Genomic DNA, 26092 nt, shown 5'->3' with positions numbered 1-26092 from the left:
AGTAGAAGGTGTCGCCATTAAGTAAGAGCATGGATAACTGCCAACATCTCCTTCTCATAGATCTGTGCACCCCGTTCTGGTCTAGAAAACATTCTCCTCTCATAGGCTACAACATGGCCTTCCTGCATCAAGACCGCTCTCAGACTGTGGCCACAGACATCACAATATACCTCAAATGGATTTTGCAAGTCTGACAAAACCAATATTGGGCCAGTTGTCAACTTCTCCTTGCGAGTCTTGAAGGATGCAATCTCAGATGGTCCCCCCTTTCTCTGTCAAAGCATGTAGAGGAGAAGCAATCTCCGCAAACTTTTGAATGAACCGTCGATAGCAAGAACACAATGTTGAAACTCATTCTGAACATAAGTTGAAAGATTTGCGCTTAGACAATGATGGAGAATATGTCTCCAAAGAGTTTACAAACTTTTGTTCAAGTAGGGGAATTAAGCATGAGTTTACAGCTCCTTATACCCTTATACAAAATGGTGTTGCGAAATGAATGAATAGGACCATCCAAGAGCTCTCGGACAAGCAAATGCGGTGGGCAAACATTTTGTCACAATTTCACTTTTAAATTGTGCATGTTCAGAATGTGGTGGCAGATACACTGTCTCGTAAGCCTTTGGTTTAGGCTATTTCGGGAGTTCATCATCACAGCTTCGAGGATATGGTAGATCAGTACACCACAAATCCGGATTTTGCAGAGATCTTTGACTGGTTGCAGAGTAGGGAAGTAGTCCCGGGCTATTTACTCAAGGAAGGCTATTTGATGCAGAAGAATTTGTTGTGTGTTACACAAGCATTGAGGAATAAGGTTTTGACAAAGTGCCATTGTCCACCTTTTTTAGGCCACCGCGGCATAGTTACCCGGAACAGGAACGGGGAACGGGAACGAGAGGGTTCGGAATGGGACAGGAACAAGGAGGAGGAAGGGGGCCCGGAACGGGAACAGGGCTAGAACGGTCGACTAAAGTAATGCTTGAGTTACCTCCATTCAACTTAGGCCCAAATCAACTCTTAAACAACCCCAAAACTGTCCCCAAATCTGCCCCCAAACCTGCCCTCAAACTACCCCAAATATGTCCCTCAAACAATCCCGAATTCCCCCCAAATCCCTACTTTTTTGCCCCCAAATACCTACTTTTGCCCGTTTTGCCGTTTTGCCTCACGTTCCCCCCCCCCCCCCCCCCCCCCCGTTCAGGAACACCGTTGCCAGTTACACCGGAACGGTGTTCCCTTCCCAACTCCGTTTCAGAAATGTGACTCATCCGGAACGTCGTTTCGGAACGTTTGGGCTGAGTTCCGCCCGTTCCCTGCTACACTGCACCGCTGCGTAGAGACCACCTTGAAAGGTGTGGAACGGTTTTTCTATTGTCCGAGGCTCAAAAAGGATGTGGATGAGTTTGTTCGTAGGTTAGATATGCCAAAAGGTCAAGTTCGACAGGCATAAGGCACCGGGACTTTTGCAACCTTTACTTATACCTAGCCAACCTTGGGAAAGTATAGCAATGGATTTTATTTTTGATCTTCCCAAGACTCAGAGTGAGCACGGTGGCATTTGGACAGTCATCGACAGATTTAGCAAGCAAGCTCACTTTATTCTAGTTAAGAAGAAGATTAAGCCAGATCATTTGGCTAAATTGTTTGTCGTGCAAATATTGTGACTTCATGGCATGCCTCACTCTATAGTTTCAAATAGAGATCCCCGTTTTACTAGCTTGTTTTGGAGGGCAATCTGGGAAAATATTGGTACTTGGTTACAATTATCGTCCTCTTTCCACCCGCAGATTGATGAGCAATCAGAGATTGCGAATTCAATAGTTCTGGACTTGTTTAAGTCTTACATCTCTGATCAGAAAGCTCAATGGGAGAAGTTTTTGCCCTTGGTGGAGTTTGCCTATAACAACACAGTGCATACGTCTATGGGGAAGGCGCACTTCCGTTGCACATAACAATAGGACTAGTATATTTTTAGAAAAGCACATGATTGGAGCTTTGATACCATTGTAATGGGAGGGCACAACGAAAAAGAAGAGATTGAATAGACTTTAGAGTCAAGAGAGCACTGGCCTCAAACTACGTTGCCCCTTTCGGTATTTCTTTATATTGCTTCAACTTAGTACAACACCGACAACACCGCTCTGCATCTCCACATAGAAGCATGCCAAGAGTGAGCCCTTAGCACATATTTAAAGGCCCTTGGTCTACCAAAATCCATTTACATGAAAAGCATGATATCCAAAAGCATATTGTTCCAAAAGCTATTGACCAAAGTTGCCAACGCGTTTCACGAAAATCTGTAGAGTTGCCATGGCATCAACGCAAAACGTGGGCATCCGTACAACTGCCACATCATCAACATTTGCGCAAGTTTTTTTGTGTGTGTGTGTGTGACTGCCTATTTTTAGGCCCCATTGAACGGTGTTTCATAAGTACTAAAAGTTAAGGGCAAAGGTTTTGATGGAAAGTCATGCTCCACCATATGTTGGGCATCGTAGAATTGATGCGATAGTGAAAGGGGTTGAGGCATTCTTCCATTGGCCAGCTTTATGTCAAGATGTTGACACATTTGTGAGATCGTGCTTAGTATGTCAAAAAGTCAAATTTGACAGGCAAAATCAACCGGGATTGTTGCAGCCATTGCCAATCCCTGATAGGCCATGGGAAAGCATAGCGATGGACTTTATCTTTGATCTTCCAAGAATGCAAACATGCAATGATGGTATTTGGACTATCATTTGTAGGTTCAGTAAGCAAGCCCATTTCATCCGTGTTAGGAAGAAGATAAAGCCAGAACACATGGTGAAGATATTCATGAGCAATATCTTTAAGTATCACAGGATGCCTCAATCAATTGTCAGTTACATGGATCCACGTATGACAAGTCTTTTCTGGAAGGCATTGTTTGATAACATGGGCACTACGCTAAAGTTCTCATCTTCGTTTCATTTACAAACTGATGGACAATCAGAAGAGGTAAATGCTAGTGTCCTAGATTTGCTCAAATGTTATGTGTCAGAGCACAAGGCAACTTGGGAACACGATCTCCCATTGGTTGAATATGCCTACAATAACACTGTGCATACATCAACAGGTAAGTCACCATTCGAGATAGTGGAAGGAGGGGTAGAAAGTCCCACCCATTTTGCAAACTAAGGACAAGATATTTGAGGCAGATTAATATGTGAAGATATGGATGAAACATACAGGAAGATAAAGGTTGCTCTTGTAACAAACTTGGACACCCCAAGTCTAGAATCTGTCGCGACACGAGAGAGAATCACTTAAAGTACTTCCCAACTTTAAAATCACAGTTCAAATTTGGTCGACATGGCTCAACATAGTTCCGTGACCAGAGAGATCGGCCCCAAAGACTAGCGCCCCTTTAAGTATTTCTTTTATATTAATCTTTGAGCAAAGTACAACTCCTGCAGGGTCCTCCGCTCTCAGACTCTGCGTCTACCCCAAATCAGTCAATGTCACAAGACGGGCACCACGTGCCAATAGAAAAGAATAGACTGAATAGACTTTTAGCACTTCAATAAATACAGAACTGAGAGAGAGAGACGACACGCGACACGGAGTGACGTAATTCCAACCCAGAGAGTATAGGCCCCAAACCTTGGCTCCCCTTTCGGTATTTTTTAATATTGCATCAACATAGTACAAGCCGATTGTTAGGTGTATCGGAATGAATGTTTGTGCTGTGCTCAAGATGAGTGCTCCGAACTGTGCTCAAGGTTCCTTTTGTTCTTACGGAAGGGAGAGCCTTCCGTTCTTAATGAGAGAATGCTATGATCACAAACAAAGTGAATGGACACTGTGCGTGCAAGTGTATGAGACTGAGAGATAGAGAGAGAAGAGAGATATGACACCAGAGACGTTGTAGAACCCTCCTCCGAAGGCCCCACTCTCGTCGGCGAGAGTGGTCTACTTATGATTGCACAATTTGGTACAAATGGTATGCATGTGACTGATGCAAGTCTAGGCTATGTCGACGATGACGATGGTGATGACGAAGTCGACCTAAGGGCTGAAATCTGCAATCTTCCTACTGCTGTCCAAAAACGCTATGGGCTGAAATCTGTTGTGGGTCCAAAAATGCTGATTTTTGGGGCTGTTTCTGTGGGTCTTTGTCGCTGAAAATCTGCAGGTTTAGGGCTGACAACTGAGGGTCTTAAAGGCTGAAAAGTGAGGGTCGTAAAGGCTGAAAACTGATGGTCTTTACGGCTTGAATGTGCTACTCTTTTCGGGGCTGATCTTGCCGGTTCTTCATGGCTGAAAAACGCTGCATGCTGAGGTCTGTCAAGGTTGAAATTTTGCTAAGGCTGTAGGTTGCAAAAACGCTAGCTACATGGGTTCCTTGGCGATGGTGCCTTGATGCAAAAACACTAGGCTGTGGAAGGTGATGGCGACGTTGCAGATGCTGAAAACGCTAGTGAATGCTGTTGAAGAAAACGTTAGGGGAAGGTCTTTGCTTGGAGGGGAGACCACCAAGTTCTTGTTGAGAAGTTGCCTGTTGAGCTTAGCTCTTGTTGCCTCTTTTGCCATTGAGTGCTAACTTGGGTTTGCTTATATATTTTCTTAGCAAAATTGCCCTACCTACTTTTGTTGGAAAGTCACTTAAATTAATAAGTGAAAAATGTCAAAAATAGGGAAAATAGGCTAAATGCACTGGAAAAATCCCCTAACTGATTCTAATGGATTCTGATGGGAATATTGATGATCATGTTGTGTGCAACCAGAGGATATGCATCCATACCAAGTGACTGGGCATGCACGGTCTACGAATAGACTCACAAAAGTGCCAGATCACTACTAATCTAGACTGACTGCACTGACTGAACCCTTATCGTGTTGTAGCTTGTCCACGGACACATAGGGTTGGATGTGTTACGTGACATCCCCTCCTTTTCAAAGTGAGGTAGTGGTACCGAACTGTATGGCGTCGAGGGAGATCGCCAATAACATCCGGAATCCTGGAAGGGACTCTTCGCTGGACCACTCTGCTGTGTGGGTCGTGCGGTACTTGAACTTTATAAAGGTCTGCAACACTTGCTTCTTTGGGCCGCGCCGAAAGCGACACAAAGTCTTCTGTGGCTCCTTCGATGCTTCAACTTCGTCTAGAGTCCTGCTTCTTTCTTCTTCAAGAATCTCCATGGCTAAAAATTCCTGAAACCATTTCCAACACAAAACCATGAACATACCCATTCCATGTAAAGTGAGTGGAAAAAATCTCGTCTTCGCTGAAGACTGTGTATGCAATGTAGAGACGGAGTGACAACCCGTTCATCAAACACATGCAAACAATGAGATTGAATCTTTCTCTTATGATCTAGAGCAATCAAGTGTGGCAAAACACAATGGAAACGCCCACGCTTGGTGCTCATACTTTCATGTGCTCGTTCGAAAATCGTGTCATGCCAAGGAAGAGATATGGACTGTGACTTCCTGACATACATACTTTTCAGCTTTTCATGAAAAATCCGCATACATTTGTGCTCATCCATGAGAGAAACGTGCTCAACATACAATATGTCATGTCTAGGAAAAGGGATCACATAACGAAGCTGACTAAAATACAGGAAATGATCACGAATGAAACATTCGAACAATGCGTGCGTATCAATCATGCGAACACATAATACTTCCTGTGAGGGTTCTTTGGACCTAGGCTCGAGAGCCAAGATCGGTTTTTCTTGAGTGATCTCATCGTCCTGTGGGGGTTCTTTGGACCTTGACTCGAAAACCAAGATCGGTTCTTCCGAATCTACAATGAGGTTAGCTTCGCTAGAAAAAGCATCAACTAACACATCATCCTTTTTGTGAACAATCACATCTTCTTCATGCAACTCATCATGCTTGTGAGAAATCACATCTTGATCATGCAAATCATCATGCTTGTCTTTATCATCCAAATCATCATGCTGATCGTTGTCAATCAAATCATCATGCTACTCACAATCATGCAAATCCTGTGTGTCATGCTCTGGAGAAAAAGAGATTGAGAGAGTCTCCTTCTCCTGAATCCTTTCAATCTTGTCCTGCATATTAGCAATGAGAGATGGAGAATGAACAATGTCCTCTCCATGAATGACAATGGGAGAATCACTTTTGGCATTAAGAGTGAAAGTGTTAGCCTCCCAATCAATGAGAGGGTTAGCATCACGAAACCATCTAATGCTTAAAATCATATCACATCCTGAGAGAGGAGAGACAACAAATCTTCTAGTGAAGGCAACTTGTTGAATTGCAAACAACACATCAAGGCACTCCTCCGTGATGAGAGCGTCTATACCGGGAAGAAAGCCAGAGACCTCGATAGGAGATCTCTGATTAACTTCGAGGCGGGCTCTCTCAACAAGAGAGGGACTGATCACATCATGCATACTACTTGGGTCAAACAATATGACAAAACGCTGCCCCGATGTACGACCATAACATTTAATGAGAGAATCATCAATGGGAGGGTCATGAGAAACTTGGGGCACACTCGTGTTATCATTAATTGCATTGACAGAGGAAGTGGGTTCTGTGGATTCTTTAGATTTATTCGATTCAAGCTTAGGACATGTTCTTTTTATGTGACCCTTAATGTGACAATGAAAACAACGACCTTCCTTAGAATAAGTGCTTTGCTCTTCCGACGTGATGTATCCTCCTACAATTCCTTGTGCTACCTTTTCATATGGAGTAAGCTTAGGTTTAGCAATTGTGTTAGCCTTACCCTTAAATTCATTGGAAGAATTCTTTTCTGAGAGACTGTTGGAAGATTGGTTAGAAGAGTTACCATTCTTACCGTTCTGAGGGTTCTGAGAAGTGTGTGAGGTACTTGTGAAGTCTTGTTCTCCTTAGGCTTTCCCTTGTTGTGCTTCATCTCCTGTGCGAGAGCAATCGCTACCGCCTTGTTGAGAACGATTGGATCGAGCACCTCGACATCGTACTTGATATACTCGTCCAATCCATAAAGGAATGCCTCTTTGCGTTCATCATCCGACTTGCGTAATTGGGTACCTAGCTGCAAAACTCGTATAGAAAAAGACATAACCGGCATACCATTTTGCTTGAGAGCGTGCCAATCGTCCTTCAATCGTGCGAGGTACTGAGGTGGCATAAACGGCGCCTTGAGCTTGTCTTGGAAATCAGCCCAATTGAAGGAAGAGGCGTGAATTCGTCGGCTTGCGCGGCTAACTGTGCCTCTTGCCATGCGTGGTACCAATTAATGGCATCACAAGCAAGGTACATAGCTGCCGTCAAAACTTTGCTATTTCTTGTCTTCTTAGTTGTCACAAAATAAGCATTAAATTGATGCAACCAAGAATGAATAACTGTAGCATCCATCTTACCATCATACTTACTGAAAGTCAACTTCTCTGTGACTGGATGGTTGGAATCCGCATCATGGCTTGCGTCACTTGAGGAACTCCCACGATCTTTGGCTAGTTCGGATTTTGAGGCTAGCACTCATGGAAGCTATTCTTGAGTACGTAGCTCTCTTTGAGCCTCTCGCTCGGCCTCCCTTTCTGCTTTTCCTTCGTTTTTTCATCGCGCTCGCGTACAAAAGCAAGGCGATTTGCTTATTGTTGTGCCAACGCAACTCGATTTGCTTCTTGTTATTGTATTGCATTTCTTTCATTTCGTTCTTCGTGCTCATGGTCCAAAGCAATGCGAGTCGCTTCTTGTTGGGCCAGCGCAATGCGATTCGCTTCTTGTTGTGCCAGCGCCAGGCGAGTCGCTTCGGGATTCGCTTCTTGTTGTGCCGCCATCATGTCCAACATCGACTTGACCATCATCTCCATGGGAGTTGGTACAACTTGTGGCGTAGATGGCGAAGGGGGAGGGTCGAAAAAATTTCCTGGTGGGGAAAATTCTTCGTCGCCTCTCTCATGCTCATCACCTGTATGCGAAGTATCCATTCCGCTTCGGGTGACGACCATGCACTATGATCTTTGGTTCTTAAGTCCACGAGGAACTTGGGTTCTTGAGGGTCTTGAGGGTTTCTTTCGCTTGCAAACCGCGTTTGAGAAGGATCTTCTCTTCACCTGAGTTCTACTCCTTTCCGTGGGCGCACCCCTTGGCGGCCTTGCGCTCACACCAAGGTTGTTTTTTTCCACCTCACGTCGATTGGCCGGCCGCTAAGTGTACGGTCCGCTCTCAATGAGTGAAAAGAGACACAAGCGGAGGCTGGACAAGCCCTTCTTTCTTGGGATTCCTGTCACTCTTCAAAAACACGATAAGGAATGGACACGCCCAAGCGAACTTGGGTTCATGCGACCGCAACAAGCAAAAAAAATTCTTGTGATTCTTGTGGTTCTTTCCTTGAGTGATACAAAACACTGCCAAAGCTCTGATACCAATGTTAGGTGCAGCGGAATGAATGTTTGCGCTTTGCTCAAGATGAGTGCTCCGAACTGTGCTCAAGGTTCCTTTTGTTCTTATGGAAGGGAGAGCCTTTAATGAGAGAATGCTATGATCACAAACAAAGTGAATGGACACTGTGCGTGCAAGTGTATGAGACTGAGAGATAGAGAGAGAAGAGAGATATGACATCATAGATGTTGTAAAACCCTCCTTCGAAGGCCCCTCTCGTTGGCGAGAGTGGTCTACTTATGATTGCACAATCTGGTACAAATGGTATGCATGTGACTGATGCAAGTCTAGGCTATGTTGACGATGACGATGGTGATGACGAAGTCGACCTAAGGGCTGAAATCTGCAATCTTCCTACTGCTGTCCAAAAACGCTATGGGCTGAAATCTGTTGCGGGTCCAAAAACGCTGATTTTTGGGGCTGTTTCTGTGGGTCTGTGTCCCTGAAAATCTGCAGGTTTAGGGCTGACAATTGAGGGTCTTAAAGGCTGAAAAGTGAGGGTCTTAAAGGCTGAAAACTGATGGTCTTTACGGCTTGAATCTGCTACTCTTTTCGGGGCTGATCTTGCCGGTTCTTCATGGCTGAAAAGCGCTGCATGCTGAGGTTTGTCAAGGTTGAAATTCTGCTAACGCTGTAGGTTGCAAAAACGCTAGCTGCAGGGGTTCCTTGGTGATGGTGCCCTGATGCAAAAACACCAGGCTGTGGAAGGTGATGGCGATGTTGCAGATGCTGAAAACGCTAGTGAATGCTGTTGAAGAAAACGTTAGGGGAAGGTCTTTGCTTGGAGGGGAGACCACCAAGTTCTTGTTGAGAAGTTGCCTGTTGAGCTTAGCTCCTGTTGCCTCTTTTGCCATTGAGTGCTAACTTGGGTTTGCACTTAGCAAAATTGCCCTACCTACTTTTGTTGGAAAGTCACTTAAATTAATAAGTGAAAAATGTCAAAAATAGGGAAAATAGGCTAAATGCACTGGAAAAATCCCCTAACTGATTCTAATGGATTCTGATGGGAATACTGATGATCATGCTGTGTGCAACCAGAGGATATGCATCTATACCAAGTGACTGGGCATGCACGGTCTACGAATAGACTCACAAAAGTACCAGATCACTTCTAATCTAGACTAACTGGATGAACCCTTGTCGTGCTGTAGTTTGTCCACGGACACATAGGGTTGGATGTGTCACGTGACACCAATACTCCAGACTCTGTACCTTCGCCAGGAAGCATGCAAGAGAATGAGCCCTAACCTCATATTCAAAGGCCCAAGGCCCCAAAAGCAGTTTGCAGGAAAAAGCCTTCAAACTCAAAAGCATCTGGTCAAAAAGCAAAGCCAAAAAGCTGCCAGCGTAATTTACGGAAATTCGTACAGCCTACCACGTCATCAGCCAGGGCAAAACGCGGAATACCGTACAACTTGCCACGTCATCATGGTAGCGCAATTTTCGAAAATCTGTCGCAAGTCTCGTGTGTGTGTGTGTGTGAGAGAGTCCTGCTTTATTTTAATCCTTTATGTCACTTGGGGCCCCATCGAACAGGGTCCCCATAAGTTGGTAGGACTTCTTCTTCTGTTACTTGTTCTTCTTAGGGTTTAGGCCCCTTGGCCGTCATCTGCAAGTCGGCTCTCTTATTCAGGGCTTTGACACGTCAGCAATTTGTGACATCTCCCCTTCTTGAAAGAGAGTAATCGTCCACGATTACAACATATCTGCAAAACAACTCAAGTTACCTCAAGAATTTTCGAGGGTCATTCCGAGGGACAATCAGTTTGCTCTTTTTGTTAAGGAGTTAGCTTCTCCTTTCGGCGCTTTTGATCAAGGAGTTAGCTTCTCCTTTCGTCCAGATCAGAACTCTCCATATTCTGGCGTAGTAAAATTAGCCATCACGCCCAGACCGTACTGATCTTCCGTGGGTGTCTTGATGCACTAAAATTACATACCCGGGCAATCTCACCAACTAGGAATATTCAGTGGTTGGCACATCACAATGCAACACAAATGCTCACATATGCATGTTACAAGACATAGAAACATAAAGCCGCCAATGAACACTCCTCCCGCATGACCTAACAAGGTCTGGGCCGGGAGATATTCAACGACTCCCTCATCACTCCTCGTGCATAACCTAAAAAGGTCCGGGCTGGAGATATAGAGGCCTTTTACAACCAAACGTCCCCCAGACCACAGCTTGCGTTGTTTGGAGGTGCTGAGAGTAACCACTGCTCAGACTTTTTTTTTTTTTTTCCGAGAAAAAGATCCTTCTATTAGTTAATGAGAACTGCCCGTAGGGCTACATCCACCTCTCCAAGAGAGGGCTACAACAAGAATGATGGGGAGACTCTCCCGGTGAAAAAAAGCAGCATATGTACAATGAGGCTAAATCAAGAAATGGGAGGAGGGAAGAGCCACACAGGTGGACAGTAGTGCCATTTGAGCACCCCCTGGACTATGGTGAAGAAAGGCCCAGGGCGCCAGAGTCCAAGGAAAGCCTCGCGGCGCTCTCGCATGTGGTGGGAGCTACCCTGTAGTCCCTCAAGCTGTCCTCTGAGAGTATGGATCAGCTCTAGCCAAAAGTCACGAACAGTCTCTGCTGGTGGTACAGGGCGAGTCTCAAAGATGCGAAAATAGCGGGCCCGCCAGATGAACCAAAGAGTCAGGCCACTGATGAGCTCCCAACACTCATCTCTCTCACTGCACCACTCCTGTGGAGTAAGCTCTGTAGCAGGCTGGATTGTAGGTCGCCCCCTTGCATCGCTATCATCCTGCTGGTGGAAGATAGCTCAAACTGGAGTGCCGGGCCCGTGAGGGTGGACCAAGCCGCTGCCCCCCAAGTGTACTGTCGAGCTGTGGAGAGGGCAGGCATCAGCCGAAGAACTCGTAGCCACACTTGCTGGGCCGAGGGACAGTCCCAAAGACAATGCCGCTGACTCTCCACCAACTGGTCACAGGCTGCACATGTGGCCGAGAGACCACTATGTACAAGCCAGCTCCCTATTGCTGTGGCTCTGTGTGCAACCAGCCACTGAAACAAAGTGACGCGCCTCGGCTGTCTGGAGTCCCACAGCCTCTGCCAAAAGGCTGCGAAGAAATCGACTGAGGCCCTCCTCCTGCCAATGACGTGTTGTAGCGGGGCGGGCCTCTCTCTGTGCGGCAAGTATATGACGTCCAAGCCGAACAGTGTACTGAAAGAAAGGGACTCCTAGGCGGTCTACAGAAGAGAAGGGGTCCCTCCATAGCCACTCACGAGGATCCCACTGTACTCGTGCCAGTGGACAACACTCCCAAGCCCATAGCCTCCAATGTCCAGTCTCAAGAGCTGCTGGGTCAGGGTCTATGACGCAAGTCCTCCCACAGATGCCCACAACTCGAATCCTTTGGAAACAGCACTCTGCTACCTGCGGGGCCTCTACTGCAACTTGCTGTAATCGTCCCCCACCCTGGAGCTCAAAGAACAGGGCTGGGACAGTCTCTGAGCAGGCTCTGACTGAAATGAGAACCTCCAGTCGAGTGAAGGCTCCCATCCACCTGGGTGCTACTGGCTCGAGAGGCGTGAGCCACTCAGCTGGAACTGACTCTGAGATGTCCTGACACATGCTCTGCACCCCTCTCATGCCCTGCAGTTGGAGACCCTGCACCTCCTCTGACAAGCCTGTGAACTCTAGCCAGTCACCTAGAGAGCGCGTTGGACCTGCTGCCATGGGACCCCAAGAAACATGAGGTCGACTCCCAACCAAGTGGCCTCTCTGAGTGCTAACCATGGGGTTCCAGACGAGGGGCTGTCGTAGGCGCTCCTCCATGCATCTCTGCTCTAGGCCACGCCGTAGGAGCTCCCAAGATCGAAGCAAACTCACAGCGAAGCGGTCCTCCAGTCTCTTGCTCAAACCAACTCGGCGCATCTCTGTAAAGATCCATCTGGTCGAAGGTTGCCAAGGGCCTCCTGACTGAGGCACCCTGGCACGAAGCCTCTGCAGCAAGAACTCCTTCCAGGGCTCCTCGCCTGGAAGAAGTCCTCTGACAACGAACTTCCCAAGAAGGGCTCTGCTCTGCTGTGCTGGATCAATGATCCCAAGCCCTCCCTGAGAACAAGGAAGTGTGATGACCGACCAAGCCACCTTGGCTCGGGCAATCTGAGTGTCACGACCTGACCAAAGGAAGTTCCTGATCAGCCTCTCTACCTGGCTGATACAAGAACTCGAGAAGATCCAGCACGAAGTGATGTACCACATAGTCGCCAACAGCACCTGATTGGCAACTACTACTCTGCCAGCCAGCGAAAGGCGTGCTGAGCTCCAATGTAACAGCTTTCTCTTGATGGACAGGAGAAGCGGAGCAATCTGCTGCTCGGGGGACAAGTTCAGGCCAACCTGACAACCCAAGTATCGAACTGCAGTCCCTGGGGGAATCCATCTAAAACCCTCTCCTAGCATCCAATCTGGCACAGGAGCACTGCCAACCGAGAAAGCCACTGTCTTTCTCCAGTTGATCAGTGCGCCCGATGCACAGCAGAAGGTCTCTAAAGCCTGCTCACATGTGTGAAGATTGGCCTCCTGGCCCTCTAAGTACAAGGCTGAGTCGTCGGCAAACTCAGCGTCCAGAAGCTCATCTCCCCGTATAGGGAGTGCTAAGCCCCTCAGACCAACCGGCTGTGACACCAAAAATCTGCTCATCGCCTCCGCATAGAACAGAAAGAGGAAGGGGGCAAGAGGACAACCCTGTTTGACCGATCGTGTGAGCATGAAACGCTCACCTCTACCTCCTGCCAAAAGCACCTGACTGTGAGCCTGTCTGTACAAAGCTGACACCCCTCTGATCCAAGCATCAGAGAAGCCCATCCTGCGTAAAGTGCCCTCTAGAAAGTCCCAGTCAACTCTGTCGTATGCCTTCTCAAAATCGAGAAGAAGAATCACAAGGTCCTCCCCACGGAGCCGTGCCAAGGCAGAAGCCTCCCAAAAAGTGAAGATGTTGTCAAGGATACTGCGTTCCTTGACAAAACCTGTCCGAGTCCCATGTAAAAGGCTCTCCAAAAGTGGCTGTATCCTCAAACTCAGAGCCTTGGCAAGAATTTTGTAGGCTGAGTGGTGATGGGGCGCCACTGTCGAATCTCATCCAAGGAGCCACCCTCCTTAGGAATGAGGTAAATCAGGCCCTCACTCATGCTATCAGGCATCACTCCTGTGTGCAAAATGTATTGAAAGCACTGCAAAGATATGGGCCAAGCAGGTCCCAGTACTCCAAGAAAGAGCTGGGAGTCAACCCATCCTCACCTGGGCAGCTACCACGAGGAAGGGCCCTAAGAGCCGTGTGCAGCTCCTCAAGCTGAAGTGGCAGCTCTAGCCTCTGGCGCATCTCCTCTGTCACAAGACAAGGCATCTGTGCCCAAACCTGCTCCCTGCATGCATCCTGCCGCTCTGACTGGGGCTCAGCCGACAGTAACTCACGGTAAAAGTCAGTAGCAACTGTACGCATATCCTCGGGCTCACAAACGACTGACCCATCAGGTCTCCTCAACTGATTGACCTTGGCATGCGAGTGTCGAGGTCCCACCGTCTCAAAGAAAGCACCTGTCACTCTGTCATCCACCTGAGTCCACTGAGATGCCTGTCGGTGAAAGCAGTGTTACCAGGGAACGCACATTTCGGGCCTTGGAACGCCGGAACGGCGTTCCGGCCGGCCGGGATTTTCTGGAACGCGTCAGAACGGAACGGCGTTCCGGCTGGAAACTGTCACCGGAACGGGACGGAACGGCCGGAACGTCCCCAACGGCCATAAACGACAGTTTTTGAAATTGAAAAAAATGACTGTTAGGCAGCCAACGGCCATTTTTAGCAGTCAAAAAAGTATATAATGCCCCCCTCCTCCCCCATTCTTCACACACTCATCAAGCCTCGAGGCCCATTCTCCCTTGCTTGAGCCTTGCTCTCAACTCTCAAGCCATAGTGTGGCGCCGCGGCATGCCTCAAGGCTCAAGCTCTCAACCTCTCTCTCTCTTGGGCTAACTTCTAAGTTCTAACCCTCAACTTTCAAGGCTCAAGGCTCAAGCTCTCACGGAATCAAGAGGCAAGCCTCTCTCTCTCAATCCCTCTCTCTCTCTCAAAGTTCAAGATCAAGCTCTCTCTTTCACGGATAATCCATCATCCATGGCCTCTTCTTCTCGTTCAACCCCCTCCGTTCATGCGGGCAACACTCAAAAGGCGAAGGAATGGTCGTGGTGGGATGAAGTGACCTCGGAGGGCACCTTGTCGGCGGCGGGAGGTTCTCGTGCATGGGGATGCAAGCTATGCTCTTACACGCGGAAAGGGGGGCATGACAAAGTGAGGGCACACTTTCTTCGAGTGACGGGACATGAGGTGAAATTTTGTGCCAACGTAACCATCGAGAAGAGGAAGGAGCTCGAGGAAAAGGATCGGCAATTCAACCATAAAGCCAAGCCGGCACGCAAAGGTATTGATCCAAAGACCCTCATTTTCCCTTCTTCCTCTCTACCCGGTGTAGGTGTTGGTGCATCTTCAAAAGGTCCAATTCGTCGCCAAAAGACCCTTACCACCTCTTGGGACCCAAAGAAGAAAGAAGAGGTGGATGTGGCCGTGGCCCGATTCTTCTATCACGACCATATTCCATTTGTCGCAGCGAGGTATGTACATTGTTTTATGATTCATCAATCTTCTCTCTCATTTCTTCCGTTATCGTCGTTTCCACTTTTTTGATACTAACCTCTTCTATGTTTGATCGAAATAGGTCGGAGTATTGGAAAGTCATGGTGCAACAGATAGGAGAGTATGGCACCGGCTATGTGCCGCCATCTTCAGAGGCTCTCCGAACCACCTTGCTCGATCGAGAGAAGGCTATCGTGGAGCAAGCAACCCTCAACATTCAGCGTCTTTGGGCAAAACATGGCGTTTCCCTCATTGCTGACGGGTGGAGCGATACAAGGAAGAGATCTATCCATGGTCTCGTCGCATACTCCAGTGGAGAGATGTACTTTGTGCACTCATGATGCCACTGAGAGTGGCAAGTCCGCCGATGTCCTCTCTGCAGAGTGGACAGTGGCCATAGAAACCATCGGTGAGCAACACGTGGTGGCCTTTGTCACAGATGGGGAGGCATCAAACAGGGCAGCAGCAGCTATCATAGAGGGCCACTATCCGCATGTGACAGTGTGCTTTTGCATGGCACACTGCTTGAACAACCTTCTGAAAGACATCGGCAAGCTAGACTGGATTGCTCCAGTCATTGCTGATGCAGTGAAGATGGTTACTTTCATCAACAATCACAACTTGGTTCGGAGTGAGTACCTCAAGAGGTCGGGCGGCAAAGTGCTTCTAAAGTATTCAGATACCCGCTTCGCATTCAACTTTCTTCTTGTACGCAGGCTGTCTGAATGTCAAAATGCGGTCCGACAAGTCTTCATCAGTGATGAGTTCACCACCTCCCCCTATGCAAAGACAGTTACAGGGATTTTGTGCAAGGATAAGGCAGAGGATCTTGAGTTCTGGAAGGAGCTCAAGAGTCTAGATGCACAGGTAAAACCGGTGGTTCATTTGCTTCGAGTTCTGGATGGCATGGATCCTTGCATTGGCAAGATTTATGAGGCAATGGACCGCATGATTGAGCAGCTTGCACAACTTGAGCCGAACGCAGAGCGATATGAGGAGATCCATGCGCTTTGTAGCTCGAGGTGGAATTCATATGCCTCTCCTTTACACGGGGCAGCGTACATGGTGGATCCAGAGTTCCAAGGTGCAGGGCAAGAGACAGATAGGGAAGTCATGAACCAATTTACAGAGATCTTAAACAAGATGGTTCTAGACAGAGATGGGCGACGCATTGTCAGAGATCAGCTGAGACAGTACAGAGAGATGCGAGGGTCATTTGGCAGTCCAGATGCTCAGATTGATCGCAGGAAAATAGGTTCAGTGCTTTGGTGGGAGGACTATGGCTATGATGGCCCTGAGCTTCAGAGATTGGCGATCCGTATTCTCAGCCAGTCAGTTAGTACCTCATGCTTGGAGCAATTGTGGAGTACCTTTAGCCACATTGCTTCCAAGAAGAGGAATCGGCTTGGAGTGGAGAAGGCTAATGATCTTGTCTTCGTCAGCGCAAATTTGAAAATGCTTTGCAAGAGTACAGACAAACAGACAGATCCTTTTACACAGTGGGAGATGGAGCAAGAGGCTTCTCAGGCGGGTGGAGATGCACATCCACCAACACCAGGTACTTCATTTGTGGCTGAGATCGAGCCGGACCTAGACCTCGATGATGAGGAATGGGAGGATGTGCATGATTTACAGCCGGCTACTACGGATTGGGAGGCCTCTCAGGCTAGTGGCTCTTGAGTCTTGAGTCTTTGCCATTTATCCACCTTTTTGTATGGCTGCTTGAGCCTTGCCCTCTTTGCCATTTGTAGCTACTAGCATCTTTATGGTATTTGTCACCTTCAGTCTTTTGGTATTGTGGTCACTGAAGTCTGGTTTGAACTTTGCCCCCCTTTGGTTTTTTTGTAGCACCTTGGCCGCTGGCGGCCCTTGAGGCTTGTTACTATGTTAGCCATAATTAATTCTAAAGTGTTATCTCTGACTACTACTCTTGCAATTATTTGAGAGCATTGTGTATGTACTATGGGCATTGTGTTTGCTCATTGTTGTTCATCTGGCTATGTTGTTCATCTGGCTATGTACTCTGGGCGCCTCACATCCCAATCAAGTCATAATAAGGTTAAATGGTCTTCAAATCGTGTTTTTTGTGGGTATTAGAGTCAAAGGACTCTAATACTACTTGTATTCAAACACATAACGCTAAAAAAAATAATATTTGGGAGTTTTTTTAGCCTGCCGTTCCGCGCCGTTCCCGTTCCGGGCCCATTCCCGTTCCCCCGTTCCGCAGGGAGGCCCGTCGCCGTTCCCGTTCCGCGTTCCGGGTAACTATGGGTGAAAGGCAAAATCATGACGCCTCTCCTCTGTGCAAGCAAGCTCCTGTCGAGCCTGCAGTAACTGCTCCTCCAACCATGGACTATCTAGATGCTGCTCCTGCATCCTCTGTAGTGAAGCAATGCCTCGTCTGAGACGCTGCTCCTCCTCTCTCGCTGCAGCCCGTCGAACCAAAGACTCCTGGAGAAAAAAATGGCTAAGCTGAGCTAGGCCTGAGGCCACTCTGTCTGCAGGAAGAGCCTGGCTGTCCATGCCCTCTGTCTAGAGAGCCTCTACCCGCTCTCTGCGAGGGACGAGTCTCGTGAGTCGACTGTGGAACTGGAGCAAGAGGGGGGGGAGAAGGAGCAGGGGGGGGCGGAGGGGAAGAGAAGCGGGGTGGGGCGGTAGAAGTAGATGGGCGAGGAGAGGAGTGGGCGGGAGCAGATGGCGGGGGGAGGATGAGGAGGAGGAGGGGAACTTTAAAGGTGGGGCAGCTGGCGAGGGTGAAGTGGAGGTGGAGGCTGGCGAAGGGGGCTCCTCCTGCTCAAGAGGGCCAAAACGGTTCCTCGTGGAAACCCACTGCTGCTGAGTAGGCACCTGCGGGCCACTCTGAGGGCCAGGCTGTCGCTGTGGCCCCTGGCGTCGACGGCCACGGGCCTGCTGCCACCCCTCCTCCGTTGGAGCCCCAAGCTCGGAGGGTGGCTCTGAATCTCTGCGTTGCGCCGCTGGCTGTGGTTGCGGCCCAGCCTTGGCAGGTTGGGGCTGAGGCTGAGGTGTAGGTCGAGGCCCCCTCCGTGGACAGGCCTTCACTAAGTGGCCCATCTGTCTGCAAATGAAGCACTGGTTCGGGAGACCCGAGTACTCAACACTCTGTCTAAACCAACCCCCACTCACCCGAGGCAGAAGGATGGCCTTCGGGAGCGTGTGGGTATCTCTGACCAAAACTCGAACTGAGGGAATGTCAGCCGCCTTGGTAGCTACTGATGCCGCCGTGCGAGGTGACTCCAGGACAGTCCCGATGGCGGAGCCAATCCTGGAGAGAAGTGGTAGGTACTCCCTCCGTAAACCTGGAAAGCAGACTGAGATGGGGATGTCTGCCTCCTCTACTAGCACGTCCGAATTCGGGTCAAAACCATGTCGCCACTGTCGAAAGTGGGCGCGTGATGCTCGGATGGCTAGTGGACTCATAGCAATGACCTTGGAAGCCATCTCGGAGGTCTCGAACTCGATCTGGTAGTACCCCCGTCCGAGAATCTAGACATCCAAGATCTTGCCCACCTCTGCGAGAAGGCGGGCCTGGAGAAGGTCTCGCAGCTCTCCTGTGCTAGGTCGGGTGCCGAGAACCTTGCAGATGACCGAAGTCGCCTGCAATCTCTCTACCTCTGCGACAAGGCTCGCTTGCTCTGTAGGCGATAGAGCAAGTCGAATGGTGGACTCAGCGGGGTCGGGCGAGGGGGCTTCTGGCGAGTCCCTCTGTGGTGAAGCTGGAGTCTCCATCTGTGTCTATTGCTGTGGCGTAAGAAGGTGGCGACGACGGGAGGGCGGTGCAATTCGGCGCGCCAACCACTGCTCCAAAGAAATGAAACAAGTGCCGAAGGTGTCGATTTGCAGAGAGTTGTCGATGCGGAGGAACCCCACGGGCGGGCTAGCGGGCCAAGGCCGGGGGGGGGGGGGGGGGGCAACGGGCAGGTATGGATAAGGGTAGCGCGAGGGGGGGCAGCGGGGGACTGAGGCGGCAGCTGGGCTGGGGGCGAGCGGGCGGGCAGGGATAAGGGCAGCGCGAGGGGGGGCAGCAGGGGATTGAGGGCAGGTGGGGAGGGGGCGGGAGGCAGCCAGCTGAGGAGGGTAGCATGCGCGGGGGGGGGGGGGGGGGGGGGGGGGGGGGGGGGGCAGCGGCAGCGCTGGGGGGAGGGTGGGAGCGATGGGGTTAGCATAGCAGCAGCGAGCGCGGAGGAGGTTCAAGAGTTAACCACTGCTCAGACTTCTTAATACTCCTCCCGCATAACCATCCAAGTCCGGGCCGGGAGTCACAACAACAATACTCCCCCCGTAAAATAACCACAAGGGTCCCGGCCATGAGTAAAAACAACACTTTTCAATCATTCAATACTCCCCCCGCAAATAACCACAAGGGTCCGGGCCATGAGTATGAACAAGCATTCTCAAACATCATTTCTCACTTCTCCACCCGGGAGTAAAATCACCAATCAATGAAACCAGTATTAAAACTAGAGTCAAACATTTCAAATCGGCACCAAGACAGGTTCAAAACAAATACCATCCATTTCAAACAGATTCCAAACAAGATCACCAAACAAAACTCAAACTTAAAAAGCAATCTCGACATCAGTCGAGCTCGTAAAGTCGACTGACTTTCCATCTTGAAACTTGCATAAAAAATTAGGGTTAAGTTCCTTCCATAAGGTCGTAGACAACCACAACATGGTCCATCAGCTCTTGGACAGACAGTGTTCCTCTGGCCCTAAGACATAGCAATCGCATCGAACCTCCAAGGTTATCAATTCAAGAAGAGACATCTACTGAGAGATGTCGAGAAATTTCAAGATATAATCTGTTAGGGTTTCCATGGCAAGCATTTTAGGATACCCCACTCTGTCGGAAGTTGCACTCCGAAGGAAGATGTCAAAAACCATATAACTTCGGGAAAATTTTTTCTTGAAAGCTTGCCAAGTACTTAAGAGTATGCTACTTGATAGCTATCAACATCTGCATGGCACTGCCTTTGAGAAAAACAGTGACTCGAAACAAATCTTGGATCCTTCTTTTGCAAGTGATCATAATGGCTTATGCCCTGTAAGACATGAGCGGTGAAGACGGGAGCGCGCCCGATGCGCGATGAAGTGAGGTTGGAGGGTGGCTAATAAGTCCGGGTTGGAGGGTTGCTAATACCTCAAATAAAATTCCAATACATCTGTCTGCTCTTTTGTAGGACTGGTATGCTTTCAGAAAAGCATACGCCTAATGCTCTAATACCATTGTCACAAGACGGGCACCACGTGCCAATAGAAAAGAACAAATTGAACAGATTTTTAGCACTTCAATAAGTACATAATTGAGAGAGAGAGACGACACGCGACATGGAGTGACGGAATTCCACCCAAAGAGTATTGGCCCCAAACCTTGGAGCCCCTTTCGGTATTTCTTTATATTGCATCAACACAGTACAAGCCAGTACTCCAGACTCTGCACCTTCGCTAGGAAGCATGCCAGAGAATGAGCCCTACCCTTATATTTAAAGGCCCTAGGCCCCAAAAGCAGTTTACAGTAAAAAGCCTTCAAACTCAAAAGCATTTGGTCAAAAAGCAAAGCCAAAAAGTTGCCAGCGTAATTTACGAAAATCCGTACAGCTTGCCACGTCATCAGCCAGTGCAAAACGCGAAATTCTGTACAGCTTGCCACGTCATCATGCTAGCGCAATTTTCGAAAATCTGTCGCAAGTCTTGTGTGTGTGTGAGAGTCCTGCTTTATTTTAATCCTTTATGTCACTTGGGGCCCCATCGGACGGGGTCCCCATAAGTTGGTAGGACTTCTTCTGTTACTTGTTCTTCTTAGGGTTTAGGCCCCTCGGCCGGCATCTGCTCCCTTCTTCAGGGCTTTGACACGTCAGCAATTTGTGACAGTCAAACTCAAAACCAGAAGTTCCAAAAGCTTCAAACTTAAAAACAAATAAGTCCAAAAAGCTAATGGCTCCAAAAACTGCCAAAAGCCAGTTAGCACATATCACGGAATTTTCATACAGTTGTTAGTAGCGCAAATTACAAGCATGTTCGTACAGCCTGCCACGTCAGCATTTCAGCGAAAAATCCGGGTTTCCGTACAACTGCTACGTCAACTTGTCAGCGCATAAAGCGGGTGTCCGTACAGTCGCTCCGTACTGCCACATCAACAGTCCACGTGTGTGTTCGGGGGCCCGCCACATCACCAGTTGGTGACAGCTCTTGAGAAGACTTAGACTAAGCAGAAGAAAGCTACTGATCGTCTCCGTCGTGAACTTGTATTTTCTTCACTTGGTGAAAGGGCACTTCTGCGTTTTGAAAAGGCCAGGTTAAGGAAAAGGGAAGGCAAGGAACGCTTGTTTCCTAAGCTCAGCATGTGATATCATGGTCCTTTTCAGATTTCAAAAAAGATCCACGATGTAGCTTACAGGTTGAAGTTACCAGAAGGCCGGAAAATACATAATACTTTTCAGGTAAGCCTTCTAAGGCCCTTTGTTGGTGATGTGCCAAAGAATATGCTTGATGAGAAACAGCTCGAAGTGGAAGAATTTGATGAGATTCATGTTCTTGAACAGATATTAGCACATAAGGAAAGGAATATTAGAGGAAAGGTTGCAAGACGCTATCTAGTGAAGTTCAAGAACTATCCATCCTTTGGATGCTAAATGGATGGAAGAGTCTGAATTGGTTGATTCACCTCAGTTATTGCAACTATATCTTGAAGCCTTTTAGATGGAAACAGTGACTTGATGTAGCTCTTTGGAGCCAGGTGAGAGCATGGTTCATGATGCTCAAAGGAGTAGTTTAGCAATTGTATCTACTCTTTCTATATAGAATTTGGCTAGAGAAGTTTGTGCTTGAGAGTACATTAGAAGACTTCTATGCTTGATATATGTGTGGTAGCCAAGTTGGTGGGATTGTCTAATTGCCCAACGCTACATTTCCGGAAGCATGTATATCTTGGATTCCCATCATAGAATATATGTGATATTCAGGAGATATCAACATTATTATTGGCATGTATTTCAAGGGTGGGTGTGTCACGAGAATGTGTATTTTTCTTGTTGCCTTCTTTAAATATATACTACATATTTTTATTTATTTTATTTGTTCTTGTTTTCCCCGGAATCCTTGAAAAGGTGCAAGTGGACATTGCATGGCCAGTGTGAAACGACTGCGGTTGAACGGGTTCTCACATCAGGAGTCTAGGTCAGTTAGTTTGGGATTGGTCGGGCAAGTTAGCACTGAATTCTGATGAGTATGGAAGCCTGTGTGCGCCAAATGGAATTTGGGCCTCTTGACAAGTCACTTACAACTTTATAAGTTGGTGGGAACTAGGAATTTAAACTAAAGGGGCAAACTGGACACATGGCAGTAGGAGAGCAACCTGCAGGTAACACACACTCCAGGCTCTCATCCCAAGAGGGGGCGCCCAAAAATGAGAGCAGGTTGAAATTCCCCATTGTGCATTTACAGTGTGTGTGTGAGTAGTGGGTGCAGGTTCAGAGCTTTAATCGAAAGCTTGTCTTCTCCTTTGTCTCATGTAGCATGATGATTTGCTTTTGTGCATCTCTCTCTCTCCCCTTTGCACATATGGTAATGCCCCACTAGTTGGGCTTCTCAGTTGACTGTATACAGTTTTGGGGGTTTTATGCGCGTTTGGCAAGGGAAGAGCCTTCTGAACAAGAATCAGGTTAGCTAATTGCTAATCCCCCACAGGTACGCATAGTTCCATCGCGAAAGATTGCGAATTTGGAGAGATTTCTCGCGTGAAAACTCGTCCAAATCATAGGGGGGCTGTCCCATTGTGTGGGACACGCATAGACGTGTTCGCTAAAGACGATCCAAAAAACAGAAAATTACAGCCTGCTGTGTTTTTCTGCAGGTTTAAGGTTTCGCACCTAAACTGCAAGAGAACACTAGGGGAGCCGGGAAGAAATTTTGAGGGGATCCGTCATAGACATGTGCTTTTGACCTATAGGGGTTTTGGCATCATTATTCTACCGAAATTGGGTCAAAACTTGCAATTTCAGCCCTCGCCAGGTTTGGACAGCTTTGTGAGACTTTGATCTACGTGGCCGGATTGTTTGTTCTTAATTGAATAAAGAAATACCGAAAGGGGGGCCTACAGGGTGTCGGCTTCGTGTGCACGGTGACTTTCTAGTCGCTGGACGCATCTGTGTTCTCTTTTCTTCTCAGTGCTCTGTGTAATTGAATTAGTACCGCCCTCTACGGTGTACAGGCCGGTTATAGAATCTGCTAAGTCCTCCTCCTCCATCGGAGATCTAGCTCCTGAACTTGACCAAATATCGGCGGACCAGCTTCCTTTCCTTGATCTCTTCCGTCTCCTTTGGCACTTGACCTTTGAAAGGTCTCAATATTCACATGGAATACATTGTGAATCTTTCAAGTATCTACCACCTTCAGTTGAAAGGATACATCAATAATCTTTTCCTATATCAAAGGGCCCATAGTACTGCAAACGAAGCTTTGGGAAAAGCCTCTTCTTACCCTTCCTCTTTCGTAGGTGTGCTTTCTCAAACCGAAGGAGCACTCAATCATTTTCCTTTAGTTGCAAGTCGCATCGATGCTTGCCTGCTGCCTTCTTATGCTGTGCTTGAGAATTGTGCAAAGCCTGCTGCAAAAATCTTGTCCTTGGTGGAGCCTAGGCACCATGTCAAAGTGCAGTGGTCCAGTGGAAGGTGTGGTGAAAAGGGAACACACGGGGGAGAGAGAGAGGAGAAGAGGAGAGAGAAAAACGATAGAAAACGGCGAGAGTGGCACAAGCCTTGAGGCACACAAACTCTATAAACTCAAGAGAGTACAAGGCTGAAACATTTCAAAGCCAGAATGGGCGGCACCCCCTCTCCCTATGTATAGGGAGCTTGCAAAAATGCCCGACCCACATCAAATACCCCACGACCCAAAAATGGGGGCATAAGTGGAAAAATGGCAAAAAATTGGGCACCCACCTAAAAGGCCTACAAGCGGCTGGCCGCACCAAAACTAGAAAATCCCCCTACATGCCTAGAATCTGGAAAAGCCTCACAAGACCACAAAGAAGCCCTAACTTGCAAGATCTAGACGGGGAAACCCAAGAGATGACCTCCAAAACTCTTAACAATGTATCCATATGTAAATTCCTGCTGCAATCGTCATGTGCTACCTGATACTGACGAAATGGAACTAATGAGTTTAAGAATCCCTTTTGTAGGATTTGTCAGGGCCATCACTAAAGTTTGATCACACAACCAACATTTTCTGTTTACGGGCATCCGCCCGCTTTGTTTTGGTGAATATAGCTAAAGAGAAATTCATAGAATTCATTTATAGTGTACTGGTGTAATACGTAACGTTGACATTAATATCCACTTGCTATGTGATGAAGATAGCTTGCGTGGCATAGGAGCAATCTTAAGAAGCAATTGTTGTGCTGTATATGATAGTAAAGGTGATCGCATGCTCCCCACCAAGAAATTAAGTCCTTGAGCTAACCATCTACATTGCTAACCTACACATCTCCGTTATATGTAGTCCATTCATTTTTTATGGACGAGGCTTGTTAAATGGCATGGAAAGCATCCAAGGAGCACATGATCTATACAAGGGGAAGGAGGGTTTCACATTTTTCATATGCAATTTATGACTTGTGTGATTTTAACTCACATATTTTGCAGTGGCTCTCAGCTTGAAGTGCTTCGAATACAGGACAGTTTTGCATCAGAGGAATGTCTTTGTGAAGTGGCTCCCAAGCTCAGTAATCTCACCTATTTAGATATTAGCGGTCGCTTTCCATCAGGGGCTTTAATAGAGTCCTTTGGCAAGCACTGCAAGCTTATCACAAGGCTCAATTTGAACATGCGATTGAATGTAAGGGAATCCAAAAGTTGTGATGTTGCAGCTTTGGCCATCGCTCAACACATGCAGCAGCTGCAGCATTTGGAGATGGCGTATGGATTGTTGTCAATCGATGGGCTGAAAGCGCTACTTGAGAATTGCAGAGACTTACAGCATCTTGACCTTCGGGGATGTTGGCATTTGGATATGGAAGAGAGCTTGGTTTCGGAGGCGACAAAGAGGATCAAGGTGTTTCTCTCGCCAGTGGTCGAGGATGATATATATGACATTTCAGACTATGATATTGATTATGAAGACGATGATGAGCTGGACTCTGCTGATTACATGTTTGAAGATCCTGAGTTTTATGATGACGAGCTCATGTTTGATGATCTAGGTGCTGCCGAAGACGTGTATTATCCTGGAACTGAAGGCTTCCTTGATCAGGAAGATGAAGAGAAGTGACTGTCGTGCAGTTAAGAGGAGACATTTCTCTCTTTCGTAAGACTAGTGTGCTCGTACCTTTTTGTGGCAAAGGCAATGACAGAGTTGCTTTCTTGTTAATATGGTGTCTATAGAAGCACAGTGCATGTGTGCGCAAATATGACTACGGTGCATAAGCTCTTTAGTGATTTCATGTGCAACTCTGTTTCGCCTCATTGTCTTCATAAATGTATGCAGTGTTTAAGCTAATTTTCTTCTTGTTTGAGTGTCGTGGAACATTCTGTAGAGCGTCCCTAACGAGGGGCCTTCATTAGTTGAAAAAGTTGGGTTACATTTTGCTGATCTCCCAGTGTATTACTGTCTAATGCCATGCTTTACTGTTCACCATAGGGGAACTCTTGGGGCGCCGAGATGGCTTCCTCTTGCGGAGCTGGGCCTTTTTGGTCGATTTTAATGAGGGAAGATCTAGACTAGGAAGTATTTGTAGGTAATATTTTCTAGGAGACAAATTATTCCTGAACAAAACAAACAATACTTTTTCTCACAATACATGGTGTGAAACCATTGTATAATGCTGGTGTGTGTCTAATGCGAGGTTGGCAGATCTAGCCTATCTAGCATCGCAACTTGTTAATTGAGTCTCCATGCAATGGAGGTATGTGATTAGCAGATTCCATTCCTATGCTATGAATGAATTCATAAACAAGATCTATTTCCCCAAGTCCTTGATGGGAATTTGAACTGTAGAACATTGTTTGTGACGTGTGTGGTGTTGGAAATAGACATGTAAGGCTTGCTTATGGT

At 47.7% G+C, this 26092-nt stretch overlaps 1 protein-coding gene across 1 annotated transcript in view; it reads left to right on the top strand.

The window, feature by feature from the left end:
• The window catches only part of LOC147451475 (F-box protein FBW2-like), a 32812-nt gene extending 7309 nt beyond the window's left edge, over positions 1–25503 (top strand). The window contains exon 3 of the mRNA XM_086520368.1: positions 24685–25503. Within this exon, the coding sequence (XP_086376494.1) occupies positions 24685–25309 (625 nt within the window). The 3' untranslated portion in view covers positions 25310–25503. The remainder of the gene's footprint in view (positions 1–24684) is intronic.
• The last annotated feature ends 589 nt before the right edge of the window (positions 25504–26092 follow it).

Source organism: Adiantum capillus-veneris, chromosome 9, assembly GCF_014529385.1.
Source record: "Adiantum capillus-veneris isolate H3 chromosome 9, ASM1452938v2, whole genome shotgun sequence".
Taxonomy (NCBI): domain Eukaryota; kingdom Viridiplantae; phylum Streptophyta; class Polypodiopsida; order Polypodiales; family Pteridaceae; genus Adiantum; species Adiantum capillus-veneris.
This window is presented reverse-complemented; position numbering and strand designations above follow the sequence as displayed.